The sequence below is a fragment of the Scyliorhinus torazame genome, chromosome 13 (genome assembly GCF_047496885.1).
Source record: "Scyliorhinus torazame isolate Kashiwa2021f chromosome 13, sScyTor2.1, whole genome shotgun sequence".
NCBI lineage: Eukaryota > Metazoa > Chordata > Chondrichthyes > Carcharhiniformes > Scyliorhinidae > Scyliorhinus > Scyliorhinus torazame.
In genome coordinates this window covers 130,005,803-130,019,381 of record NC_092719.1, presented here as the reverse complement: position 1 = coordinate 130,019,381, position 13,579 = coordinate 130,005,803, and the positions used below count along the sequence as shown (strand labels likewise).

The 13,579-nt window shown below is 52.3% G+C and overlaps 1 protein-coding gene across 1 annotated transcript in view; it reads left to right on the top strand.

The window, feature by feature from the left end:
• The first annotated feature begins 9,059 nt into the window (after positions 1-9,059).
• Positions 9,060-13,579, top strand: part of setmar (SET domain and mariner transposase fusion gene) — a 39,927-nt gene continuing 35,407 nt past the window's right edge. Inside the window, exon 1 of the mRNA XM_072472148.1 lies at positions 9,060-9,313. Within this exon, the coding sequence (XP_072328249.1) occupies positions 9,200-9,313 (114 nt within the window). The 5' untranslated portion in view covers positions 9,060-9,199. The remainder of the gene's footprint in view (positions 9,314-13,579) is intronic.

The following is a 13,579-nucleotide window of genomic DNA, read 5'->3' as shown; positions in this document are numbered from 1 at the left end:
ATGTGGTCAAGTTAGCTCTCTTAAATCCCATCATACATTGCAGCCACTACCATTAGCAAGAGTTTAAATGCCTGTTACTGCTATCTTCTAAGAATACGTGTTTAATAGTTAGTAATGATCACGGGATATATTTCTCGGTTAGTTTCAGTCCTCAATAAACTAACTTATGTAGAGCTAGAGCTATTCTAGTGTAATCCTCGCTATCTGGTTTTAAGGGGTTGGATCTCAGGACTGCCCCCCCCTTCAGATTTCTACCTGTCCATCAGTGAGTCCTGTATACAGATAAAATCGCCCCCCCCCCCCCCGCCCCCCCGCCCCCAACTCCATGACCAGTCAGTGCGTGTTAATGTCGGGGATTTCTGCCACAGTCTTCTTTATAAAGTCTGTGTCATCCCAGTTGGGAGCATACATGTTCACCAGGAGACCTATCCAGGACACCACTGACCTTGATGTACCTTCCTCCTTGGTCCATAACTGTCCTCGTCACAGTAAACACCGTCCTCTTACTTATCAATATGGATACCCCCAACCCTCCTCCCGTAGCAGGAATAGTAGATATATCCCACCCAGCCCTCCCTTACCCTCAGCTGTCCTTCTCCCTCAGGTGCGTCTCTTGGAGGAAGACTATGTCGGCTTTCATACTTTTCAGGTGGGCGAAGACTCTGGATCTTTTCACTGGGCCATTAAGTCCCCTAACGTTCCAGGTGATATTCCTGATGGGGGTTTTTGTCCCCCCCATTCCTGCGGGATCAACCATACTTACCTTGTTGATGAGCCCCTGCACTCCGGGATTTCCCTTTGTTAGGGGGCCGTCCAAAATGGCTGCGGTCACTATCCTCACCAAGAGGCCGGGCTCCTGCACTCGGGGGTTTCCCATTGTCCAGGAACCACCCAACATGGCCACCAACTGTGTGTACGCCATGTGGGTAAGCCCCTGCACTCCGGCATTTCCCTTTTTTTAGGGACCCTCCAAAGTCGCTGCCTGCAGTGCCATCTTGTTCCACATTTCTGAGAGTGACCTGCTGAAGCCAATCTAGAGCCCTTCCTCCCCTTTGTTATTTTGTTCCACTGTGATTTTGTTTCCCCTCATCCCTCTCATTCGCCCCCACCCCCCCATATTTCCACCCCCTGCCAGGCGCTCTCTCCTCAGCAGGAGATGCGCCACGGCCCCCATCTCATTCATGCCTCCTGGCACTAGCTTTCCCGGTAGTTTGGTTGTCCCCCTCCCAGGGTTGATCTGACCCCCTCCTACACCCGCTCTGTTCGTGTCCCTACTATCTCCTCCTCACCCTCTCCTGCGCCCTGCTGTTCTTGCCCCCTCCTTTCTACGAGCGATTAGTCCTGCGCAAAATTGTCCATTCATTTCCTCCACCTCCTCTGTGCATTCCTCATCACTGCCTCTCTTCCTGTCTGTCCAAACAGTTCTTATGGATGAACTCGTCCACCTTTGCAGGGGCAATAAAATAATGTTCCTTGCCCTGATATGTTACCCGGAGCCTGGCTGGGAATAGCATCCCGAATCTGATTTTGTTTCTATATAAGGCCACCTTTGCCTGATTAAATTCCGTCCTGTGCTTTTCCAGGTCAGCCTCATATCCTGGTTTTATGCTCCTCCCAGTTGCATGCCTTAGTCTGCCTGCCCAGCGAAAGATCCTTTCCCGGTCCTGGTACTTGTGCAGCTTGGCTATTACCACTATCGGCTGCTCCCTTGCCTTGGGCTTTGGTCAGAGCGACCTGTGAGCCCTGTTGATCTCCGGCAGCTTGGGAAGCTGTCGCTCCCCACTAGGTTACCCAGCATTTGGGCCACATAGTCAGTTAGGTCTTTGTCTTCGATTCCCTCTGGCAGGCCCACTATTTGGATGTTTTGACACCTCGACCTTCCCTTTCAGGCTCCCCCGGATTGCCACCAACCTCTTGATTTTGGCCTCCAGGGTACTGATTCCATTGCTCTGGTCCGTCGATGCCTTTTCCGGCTCCCTTATCGTGCTCCCCAGTGCTTCCTGTCTCTTTCCCATGCTGTCAAGGGCCACCTGCATGTCAGCTAGCACCTCTGCCACCTTTATCTCGGCCTTGATGTTGTCCCTCACCTCCTTCAGTTCCCTGGTGAGGAACATCTTCTGTCCATCGCTTGGCAGGGGGCAGGGGGGAAGCTCGCTTTTCGGCTCACCGGTCTCCCTCTCTCGGGGTGGCCGAGGGCCCCTCGCCTCATGGGTCCACTGACCCGCTTGCTTGCCGCTCTTGTCCTTTCCTGCAGTTCTTGGTGTCCCTGCGGCCTCTTGAGCTGCTGCCTCCTGGCATTTTTGCTGTATATATTATTGTTGAGGGTGTGGGGATGTTTCAGTCGAATTTTGCGGGCTAAATTCGGTCAAAAGTGCCTGTTTTGTTGTCTTACGGAGGAGAGCCACCTGATGTGTGACGACTCAGCACATCCCTGTCACTGGTAGTGTAGTTTGCAATTTTATGAGTTTCGATGAGGGTCTGGATTATAGGAAATGTCTCTCTCTTCATATTCTGCAGAGAGTGATTTGTTTGTGTCTCACCTTCAACTTGGAATGTGCCCTAGCATTTAAAGCAGTTTGTTCTGTCACAGTTCAAATTGTAAAGGTTCCAGCCACTTTAAAGTTGAAATCAAATCATATTTTCAAAAATAAAGGGCATAGCCCCTTAACAGGGTGTTCAATTGCCAGATGACCTGGCAGTAGGTAACGGTATGGTTTTGCAGCCTCTGAATGAATGTCTGACAGAGTAAGGCTAGCCAGCATTTCTCCCTACCAGAGTGGGCGATGGGATTTTGCGCGCCTCCTGCAGCATATTCCGCCGCAGCGGAGACAGACTGCCATTGGCTGGTGGCAATGTGTTCTGGTCCCGCCTGTTTCAATGGGGTTTCCCTTTGTATGCATACCCTGCCGCTGGGAAACCCGCGGCGGGGTTTGCCGGCAGCGGAACCGGGAGAAAGGCCGAAATATTCTGGCCTGTGTATCACAAAGATTTCCCTCTCAACTTGCTTCATTGTGAATGATGCCATATACAACACAGTCAAAGAAATTAGCTGTGACTTACCCAATAGCACATTCATCTTAGAGTTTGAAAGTTGAGGGTTTGAGTCTCCCTTACACCAATCGAGGCAGACAGTACATGGCAGCACTGGATGGCACGATGGTTAGCATTGCTGCCTCACAGCACCTAGGATCCAGGTTCGATCCCGGCCCCGGGTCACTGTGGAGTTTGCACATTCTCCCCGTGTCTGCATGGGTTTCATCCCCACAACCCAAAAAGATGTGGAGGGTAGGTGAATTGGCCACGCTAAATTGCCCCTAAATTGGAAAAAGAAGAATTCGGTGCTCTAAATTTGTAAAAAAAGCACTCCTGCCTCACAGTGCCAGAGACCCGGGTTCAATTCCGGCCTCCACACTCTGTGTGGAGTTTACACTTTCTCCCCATAACTGCTTGGTTTCCTCCGGGTTCTGTGGTAGTCACCACTGTTGTATTATATTGTATCATAGATTATCACAGAATTTACAGTGCAGAAGGAGGCCATTCGGCCCATCGAGTCTGCACCGGCTCTTGGAAAGAGCACCCTACCCAAGGTCAACACCTCCACCCTATCCCCATAACCCAGTAACCCCACCCAACACTCAGGGCAATTTTGGACACTAAGGGCAATTTATCATGGCCAATCCACCTAACCTGCACATCTTTGGACTGTGGGAGGAAACCGGAGCACCCGGAGGAAACCCACGCGCACACGGGGAGGATGTGCAGACTCCGCACAGACAGTGACCCAAGCCAGAATCGAACCTGGGACCCTGGAGCTGCACTGCATACAAGGGTATTACGGTAAGGCCCCTGTACTACAGGTACGGGTGTAGATCCCTGCCTGCTGGCTCCACCCAGTAGGCGGAGCATAAATGCCATTTCGGCAGCAGCTGTAGGAGGCCACACATCTCTGTGTAATAAAGCCTCGATTACTCTCTACTCTTGTCTCGTCGTAATTGATCGTGCATCAATTTATTACACAGAGATTTTACAAAGATGGACCTCCGCATCAAGCCGGATCGCCTGCAGCTGCATCCTCAGGCAGACAACACCCAAAAGGACTTCGCACATTGGCTAGCTTGCTTTGAAGCATACATCGGATCTGCGACAGACACAATCTCAGAAGCACAGAAGCTCCAGATTCTGTACACGCGGCTGAGCTCCGATGTCTTTCCACTCGTCTGGGACGCGCCTACCTACACAGAGGCCATTGCGCTACTGAAGGAGAACTACGCTCAGCAGACAAACAAGATCTGTTTGTGCCAGGTACCTCCTGTCCACGCAGCACCAATTTCCCGGTGAGTCTGTGAATGATTTCTGGTGTGCCCTGCTAGCCTTGGTGAGAGACTGTGATTGCCAGGCCGTTTCGGCCGCTGAACATTCTAACCTGCTAATGAGAGACGCATTCATCACGGGCATTGGGTCGACCTACATCCGCCAGCGCCTCTTAGATGGGGCTACACTTGACCTTGCGGTGACCAAGAAACTAGCGCTCTCGCTCACAGTTGCCTCACACAACGTACAGATGTATGCCCCCGACCGCACGGCTCACCCCACCTGGGCATCGAGGACCCCGCCAGCGGCCATCCCATCGTGGACCCCATCAGCGACCGCCCCCAGCCAACTCCATGCCTGCGCCATGCGGCAGCCAACCAACCCCGGGGGACCCAAGTGCTACTTCTGCGGACAGACAAAACACCCCCGGCAGCGCCGTCCAACACGGAGCGCGCTCTGCAAGGCTTGCGGCAAGAAAGGACATTTTGCTGCAGTGTGCCAGGCCCACTCAATCGCCGTTATTGTCCCTGCACCCCCCACGTGCGGCCAGTGGCCGTCGCCATCTTCCTCGCATCAGACCACGTGCGGCCCGTGGGCGCCGCCATCTTGCACCGGTCACAACACGTGCGACCTGTGGGTGCCGCCATCTTGCTTGCCTCACAACCAATGGGCGCTGCCATCTTGCCTGCCCCAGGACACGTACGGCCCAAGGGCGCCGCCATCTTGCCTGCCTCAGGATTCGTGCGGACCGTGAGCACCGCCATCTTCCCCGCCTCAGGACCCCTGCCCGTCGGGCACCTCGTCGGGCCGCTCATCGCCTGTAACCGCCGACAACCAGCCGCGTCTCACCTCCGTCACGATCGACCAGTCCTGACCGCACAACCTCGCGACCACGTCGACAAAGGTGAAGGTCGACGGGCACGAGATATCCTGCCTTCTGGACTCCGGGAGCACTGAGAGCTTCATCCACCCCGATACGGTAAGGCGCTGCTCCCTCACGGTGCATCCCATTAACCAAAGAATCTCCCTGGCCTCCGGATCGCACTCCGTGTCGATCCGGGAGTACTGCATCGCCACCCTCACCATCCAGGGCGTAGAGTTCAGTGGCTTCCGGCTCTACGTCCTCCTCAACTTCTGCACTGCCTTGCTACTCGGCCTGGACTTCCAGTGCAACCTCCAGAGCCTAACCCTGAAATTTGGCGGGCCCCTACCACCCCTCACTGTATGCGGCCTCACGACCCTTAAGGTCAACCCGCCTTCTCTGTTTGCAAACCTCACCCTGGATTGCAAACTCGTCGCCACCAGGAGCAGACAGTACAGCGCCCAGGACAGAACCTTCATCAGGTCTGAGGTCCAGCAGCTGCTCGGGAAGGTATCATCGAGGCCAGCACAGCCCCTGGAGAGCCCAAGTGGTAGTGGTGAAAACTGGGGAGATAAACAGGATGGTCGTTGACTACAGTCAGACTATCAATCGGTACACGCAGCTCGACCCGTACCCCCTCCCACGCATATCTGATATGGTCCATCAGATTGCACAGTACCGGGTCTTCTCGACAGTGGACCTGATATCTGCCTACCACCAGCTCCCCATCCGCAAGGCGGACCGCCCATACACTGCGCTTGATGCGGACGGCCGCCTTTACCATTTCCTTAGGGTTACCTTCGGCGTCACTAATGGGGTCTCGGTCTGCCAACGGGAGATGGACTGAATGGTTGACCGGTACGTACTGTGGGCCATTTTCCCGTACTGGGTAACGTCACCATCTGCGACCACGACCAGCTGGACCATGACGCTAACCTTTCCAAATTTCTCCACACTCCCAAACTCCTCAACCTACCCTACAACAAGGAGAAATGTGTGTTCAGCACGAACCGATTAGCCATCCATGGCTATGTGGTTCAGAACGGAGTTCTAGGGCCCGAACCCAATCGCATGTGCCCCCTCATGGAACTCCCTCTTCCCCACTGCTCCAAGGCCCTCAAACGATGCCTGGGGTTCTTTTCTTACTTTGCCCAGTGGATCCCTAACTATGCGGACAAGGCCCGCCCACTCATCCACTCCACCGGTTTCCCACTGACGGCCGAGGCTCACCAGGCCTTCAACCGTATCAAGGCTGACATCGCCAAGGTCGCGATGCACGCGGTCGACGAGACGCTCCCCTTCCAAGTCGAGAGCGATGCATCAGACGTCGCTCTGGCTGCCGCCCTCAACCAGGCAGGCAGGCCCGTGGCAATCTTTTCCCGAACCCTCCATGCCTCTGTTTTAGCCCTGTTTATCACAGGGCTAAATCGCTGGCTTTGAAAGCAGACCAAAGCAGGCCAGCAGCACGGTTCAATTCCCATAACAGCCTCCCCGAACAGGAGCCGGAATGTGGCGACTAGGGGCTTTTCACAGTAACTTCATTGAAGCCTACTTGTGACAATAAGCGATTTTCATTTCATTTCATTTCAAATTCGGCACTCCTCCGTCGAAAAGGAGGCCCAAGCTATCATTGAAGCTGTGCGGCATTGGAGGCATTACCTGGCCGGCAGGAGATTCACTCTCCTCACTGACCAACGATTGGTTGCCTTCGTGTTTAACAACATGCAGCGGGGTAAGATCAAAAATGATAAGATCTTGCGGTGGAGGATCAAACTCTCCACCTTTAATTACGGGATTTTGTGCCAGCGCATAAGCAGACCGACTCGGGACCCTGCACGACGACCTCTGTCACCCAGAGGTCACCCGCTTTTATCACTTCATTAAGGCCCGCAATCTGCCCTACTCCATCGAGGAAGTCAGGGCTGTCACCAGAGACTGCCAGGTCTGCGCGGACTGTAAACCGCACTTCTACCGGCCAGACCGTGCGTGGCTGGTAAGGCCTCCCGCCCCTTTGAACGCTTCAGCGTAGATTTCAAAGGGCCCCTCCCCTCCAGCGACCGCAGCACGTATTTTCTCAATGTGGTCGACGAATATTCCAGATTTCCCTTTGCCATCCCATGCCCCGATATGACGTCTGCCACTGTCATCAAAGCCCTTAACGCCATATTCGCTCTGTTCGGTTTCCCCGCCTACGTCCACAGCGACTGGGGATCCTCATTTATGAGCGATGAGCTGCACCAGTACCTGCTCAACAGGGGCATTGCCTCGAGCAGGACGACCAGCTACAACCCCCGGGGAAACGGGCAGGCGGAGAAGGAGAATGGGACGGTCTGGAAGGCCGTCCAGGTATCTCCCGGCCCCCCGCTGGCAGGAGATCCTCCCCGACGCACTTCACTCCATTCGGTCGCTCCTGTGCACTGCGACTAATGAAACCCCTCATGAACGTCTTTGCCTTCCCCAGGAAGTCCACCTCCGGGGTTTCGCTCCCAACGTGGCTGGCAGCTCCAGGACCCGTTCTCCTCCGCAAGCACGTGCGGCTCCACAAGGCGGATCTGTTGGTTGAGAGGGTACAGCTACTCCACTCAAACCCGCAGTACGCCTACGTAGCGTACCCCTACTGCCGCCAAGACACAGTCTCCCTCAGGGACCTGGCATGAGCTGGGTCCCCACACTCCCCACCCCATCTGCCCCAGCGCCTCCCTGCCCCCCCCCCCCCCGAGCGCACCCCATGACAGCCCCCGCTCCAGGACAATCCATCCTCCCCTTGGTCCCACCCAGGGATGAAGAGGATGTCGACACGCTCCCGGAGTCACCATCGACCGAGCCGACGCCTGACTTGCCACCAGCACTGCGGCGCTCTCAACGACGGATCAAGGCGCCCGATCGTCTAAATTTGTAACCTTCTCTGAAATTTTAATGACAACCTGTATGTAAATAGTTTTCCACCCCCCCCCCCCCCCCACCCCTGCTGGACTCATTTTTAACAGGGGTGAATGTGGGAGTCACTACTGTTGTATTATATTGTATATACTGCACTGCATACGAGGGTATTGCGGTAAGGCCCCTGTACTACAGGTATGGGGGTAGAGGGGTAGATCCCTGTCTGCTGGCTCTGCCCAGTAGGCGGAGCATAAATGTGTGTGCTCTCCGAACTGCAGCCATTTCGGCAGCAGCTGTAGGAGGCCACACATCTGTGTAATAAAGCCTCGATTACTCTCTACTCTCGTCTCGTCGTAATTGATAGTGCATCACTCCCACAGTCCAAAGATGTGCTGGTTAGGTGGATTGGCCATGCTAAATTGCCCCTGAGTGTTCAAAGATGGTCAGGCTAGTGTGCGGGGCTACGAGGACAGGGTGGGAAAGTGATCCGAGGTAGGTTGCTCTTTCAGACAGTCGGTGCAGACCCGATGGGCCTCTTTCTGCAATGTAGCAATTATTTGATTCAAGAGTGCTGCGGTCAGAGGTGCCAGCTTTCAGAATTTAGGAGACATTGAACCAGAACTTCCCTGCTCTTTCAGGTGGCGTTCGTCCCGGTGTCCTGGCCAATGTTTATCTCTCAGTCTAACATCACTGAAACAAATGGTCACATTACTGTTTGTGGGGAGCTTGCTGTGTGCCAAATTGGCTGTTGCGTTCCTACATTACAACAGTGGCTGCACTTCAAAAAGTGTTTTGTTTGTTGTAACGTGTCGCCCTGTGGTCGGGAAAGGCGCTATAGAAATGTGTGTGGTTGTGAAGTGTTGAAAGTTCAGCCTGGCGCTGTCGCTTGAAAGGAAGATCCCGCCCCTTTGTCTGATGAACTGTGGAGTAGAGCACACGATAGGAGGATGGAATGAGTGACACAATTGGCCGCCAATGGGCTTGCAGCATGGAAGGGGGAGGGGACTGACGCGGGGCAACATTGTGACCGGTGTGTGTGGAAAATGGAAACATTGAGGCTGTGAGTAACAGTGAGCCTCGGAGGGTGTGGGTGAAGAGCGGGAGCCCAGGCCTGCCCTCTGTACCCAGCTTGTGCCACTGGGTACAATGACCGCCGCCAGTAGTCCCCGGGCTCTGGCTTCTGATCTGTGCTGCGGCCTGGAGAACCTGCCAGTGCCAGTCCTGAATGAAGTGGACAATGACTGTTTGCCTCCCTTGCAGGTAACCGCCTCATTAATTTGCAGAACCCGAGGTCTTTCACTCATCTCCCAGTAAAGTGCTTTAGTAGCTGCAACATCACACAGCATAACTCAACCAATTTAAACTGGTGAAACGCAGATGTACAGAGGTGCTCTGTGAGGCTGTCATTTGTCTGTTGTGGCTAAAAACTTCTGTTTTGATCCCAATTCTGACATAAATGCCACTGAAAGTTTGCAAATGTTATGTTTTTCCTGAATTCCTGAAAGTTGCATGACTAAAACCGGCCAGAAGCCATGGTAATCATCCCTCAAGGCCTTTTTTTTAACACAGTAAAGAAAATGATCATGGCGCTGGGGGAGGGTTGAATCCAAGAATCCCCCCCAAAAAGCCTTGCAAAGAAAAAGAAACATGGAAGGCCTGGCCATCCCAAACCCACAATACTACCCACTGGGCAGCAACAGCAGAGTGAGGGGACGGGTGAGGGAGCCGGAAGCAGAATGGATGAGGCCATTTGGCCCATTGAGTCTGCACCAGTCCTTGGAAAGAGAACCCTACTTAAGTGCACGCAAACCCTAACCCAGTAATCCGACCCAACCTTTTGGACACTACGGGGCAATTTAGCATAGCCAATCCACCTAACCTGCATATCTTTGGACTGTGGAGGAAACTGGACCACCCGGAGGAAACCCATGCAGACACGGGGAGAAAGTGCAAACTTCACACAGCCAGTAACCTGAGGCCGGTATTGAGCGTGGGATCCTGGAGCTGTGAGGCAGCAGTGTTAACCACTGTGTTACCATGCCGCCCATGTAGGGACTTCCCTCAGAGCTCTTGCCACAACAGCACTCCCATTCACGCTAGCTAGGCACTCAACAAGCTCAGTGATAATAGCCATGTTCGGGGCATGGAACCAAATAAGACAGCACTTTGATCTGACCAAAATATCCACCCATCTGCAACAATCACAGGTTTGTGCTAGCCACAATGGACGCAACCTTTAAAAGGTGGAGGCAGGAAGGGGGACATTGACAGTTAGTTACTTTTACATCGATGGTAGAGTAGAGACGCTAGAAGAACTGACAGAGAGGTTTCAACTGCCCGAAGGGAACGAGATATAGCACATACAGATCAAAAACAATGACGTACACACAGTCGCTGGGACACTCACTGGTAGGGAAGGCAGTACAATATTCCTCCTGCAGAATGTTTGAGGTGAGGGACGCTGCCTGTGTCCCTGCTGATTTCATCTGTGGGAAGTGCACCCATCTCCAGCTCCTCAGAAACCGCGTTAGGGAACTGGAGCTGGATGAACTTTGGATCATTTGGGAGGCAGAGGTGGTCATAGATAGAAGCTTCAGGGATGTAGTAACTCCGAAGAATAAAGATAGATGGGTAACAATGAGAGGGGCTGGGAGGAAGCAGTCAGTACAGGGATCCCCTGTGGTTGTTCCCCTTCATAACAAGTATACCGCTTTGGATACCAGGGGTAAGCCATGGTGTACAAGTCTCTGGCACAGCGTCTGTCCCTGTTGCTCAGAAGGGAAGGGGGGAGAGGAGTAGAGCATTAGTCATTGTAGACTCAATAGTTAGGGGGATAGATAGGAGATTCTGTGGGAACGAGAGAGACCCGCGTTGGTGTGTTGCCTCCCAGGTGCCAGGGTCTGCGATGTCTCGGATTGTGTTTTCGGGATCCTTAAGTGGGAGGGGGAGCAACCCCAAGTCATGGTCCACATAGGTACCAACGACATAGGTAGGATAGGGATGTAAGGCAGGAATTCAGGGAGCTTGGGTGGAAACTTAGATCTAGGACAAACAGAGTTATTATCTCTGGGTTGTTACCCGTGCCACGTGTTAGCGAGACGAGGAATAGGGAGAGAGAACAGTTGAACACGTGGCTACAGGGATGTTGCAGGAGGGAAGGTTTCAGATTCCTGGATAATTGGGGCTCATTCTGGGGTAGGTGGGACCTCTACAAACGGGATGGTCTTCACCTGGACCAGAGGGGTACCAATATCCTGGAGGGGAAATTTGCTAATGCTCTTCGGGAGGGTTTAAACTAGTTCAGCAGGGGATTGGGAACCTGAATTGTAGCTCCAGTATACAGGAGGTTGAGAGTAGTGAGGTCATGAGTAAGGTTTCAAAGTTGCAGGAGTGTACCGGCAGGCAGGAAGGTGGTTTAAAGTGTGTCTACTTCATGCCAGGAGCATCCAGAATAAGGTGGGTGAGCTTGCGGCATGGGTTGGTACCTGCGACTTTGATGTTGTGGCCATTTCGGAGACATGGATAGAGCAGGGACAGGCATGGTTGTTGCAGGTGCCGGGGTTTAGATATTTCAGTAAGCTCAGGGAAGGCGGTAAAAGAGGGGGAGGGGTGGCATTGTTAGTCAAGGACAGTATTACGGTGGCAGAAAAGACGTTTGATGAGGACTCGTCTACTGAGGAAGTATGGGCTGAGGTTAGAAACAGGAAAGGAGAGGTCACCCTGTTAGGGGTTTTCTATAGGTCTCCGAAAAGTTCCAGAGATGTAGAGGAAAGGATTGCAAAGATGATTCTGGATAGGAGCGAAAGTAAAAGGTAGTTGTTATGGGGGACTTTAACTTTCCAAATATTGACTGGAAACACTATAGTCGTGTACTTTAGATGGGTCCGTTTTTGTCCAATGTGTGCAGGAGGGTTTCCTGACACAGTATGTAGATAGGCCAACGAGAGGCAAAGCCATATTGGATTTGGTACTGGGTAATGAACCAGGACAGGTATTAGATTTGGAGGTAGGTGAGCACTTTGGTGATAGTGACCACAATTCGATTACGTTTACTTTAGTGATGGAAAGGGATAGGTATATACCGCAGGGCAAGAGTTATATCTGGGGGAAAGGCAATTATGATGCGATGAGGCAAGACTTAGGATGCATCGGATGGAGAGGAAAACTGCAGGGGATGGGCACAATGGAAATGTGGAGTTGTTCAAGGAACAGCTACTGCGTGTCCTTGATAAGGATGTACCTGTCAGGCAGGGAAGAAGTGGTCGAGCGAGGGAACCGTGGTTTACTAAAGCAGTTGAAACACTTGTCAAAAGGAAGAAGGAGGCTTATGTAAAGATGAGACGTGAAGATTCAGTTAGGGCGCTCGAGAGTTACAAGTTAGCTAGGAAGGACCTAAAAAGAGAGCTAAGAAGAGCCAGGAGGGGACATGAGACATCTTTGGCAGGTAGGATCAAGGATAACCCTAAAGCTTTCTATAGATATGTCTGGAATAAAAGAATGACTGGGGTAAGAGTAGGGTCAGTCAAGGACAGTAGTGGGAAGTTGTGCGTGGAGTCCGAGGAGATAGGAGAGGGGCTAAATGAATATTTTTCGTCAGTATTCACACAGGAAAAAGACAATGTTGTCGAGGAGAATACTGAGCTACAGGCTACTAGACTAGCAGGGCTTGAGGTTCATAAGGCGGAGGTGTTAGCAATTCTGGAATGTGTGAAAATAGATAAGTCCCCTGGGCCAGAAGGGATTTATCCCAGGATTCTCTGGGAAGCTAGGGAGGAGATTGCTGAGCCTTTGGCTTTGATCTGTAAGTCATCTTTGTCTACAGGAATAGTACCAGAAGACTGGAGGATAGCAAATGTTGTTCCCTTGTTCAAGAAGGGGAGTAGAGACAACCCCGGTAACTATAGACCAGTGAGCCTTCCTTCTGTTGTGGGCAAAGTCTTGGAAAGATTTACAAGAGATAGGATATATAAACATCTGGAAAGGAATAATTTGATTAGAGATAGTCAACACGGTTTTGTGACGGGTAGGTCGTTCCTCACAAACCTCATTGAGTTCTTTGAGAAGGTGACCAAGCAGGTGGCTGAGGGTAAAGCAGTTGATGTGGTGTATATGGATTTCAGTAAAGCGTTTGATAAGGTTCCCCACTGTAGGCTATTGCAGAATATACAGAGGCATGGGATTCAGGGTGATTTAGCAGTATGGATCAGAAATTGGCTAGCTGAAAGAAGACAAAGAGTGGTGGTTGATGGGAAATGTTCAGCCTGGAGTCCAGTTCCTAGTGGTGTACCACAAGGATCTGTTTTGGGGCCACTGCTGTTTGTCATTTTTATAAATGACCTGGAGGAGGGCGTAGAAGGATGGGTGAGTAAATTTGCAGATGACACTAAAGTGGGTGGAGTTGTGGAGTGCGGAAGGATGTTACAAGTTACAGAGGGACATAGATAAGCTGCAGAGCTGGGCTGAGAGGTGGCAAATGGAGTTTAATGCAGAAAAGTGTGAGGTGATTCATTTTGGAAGGAATAACAG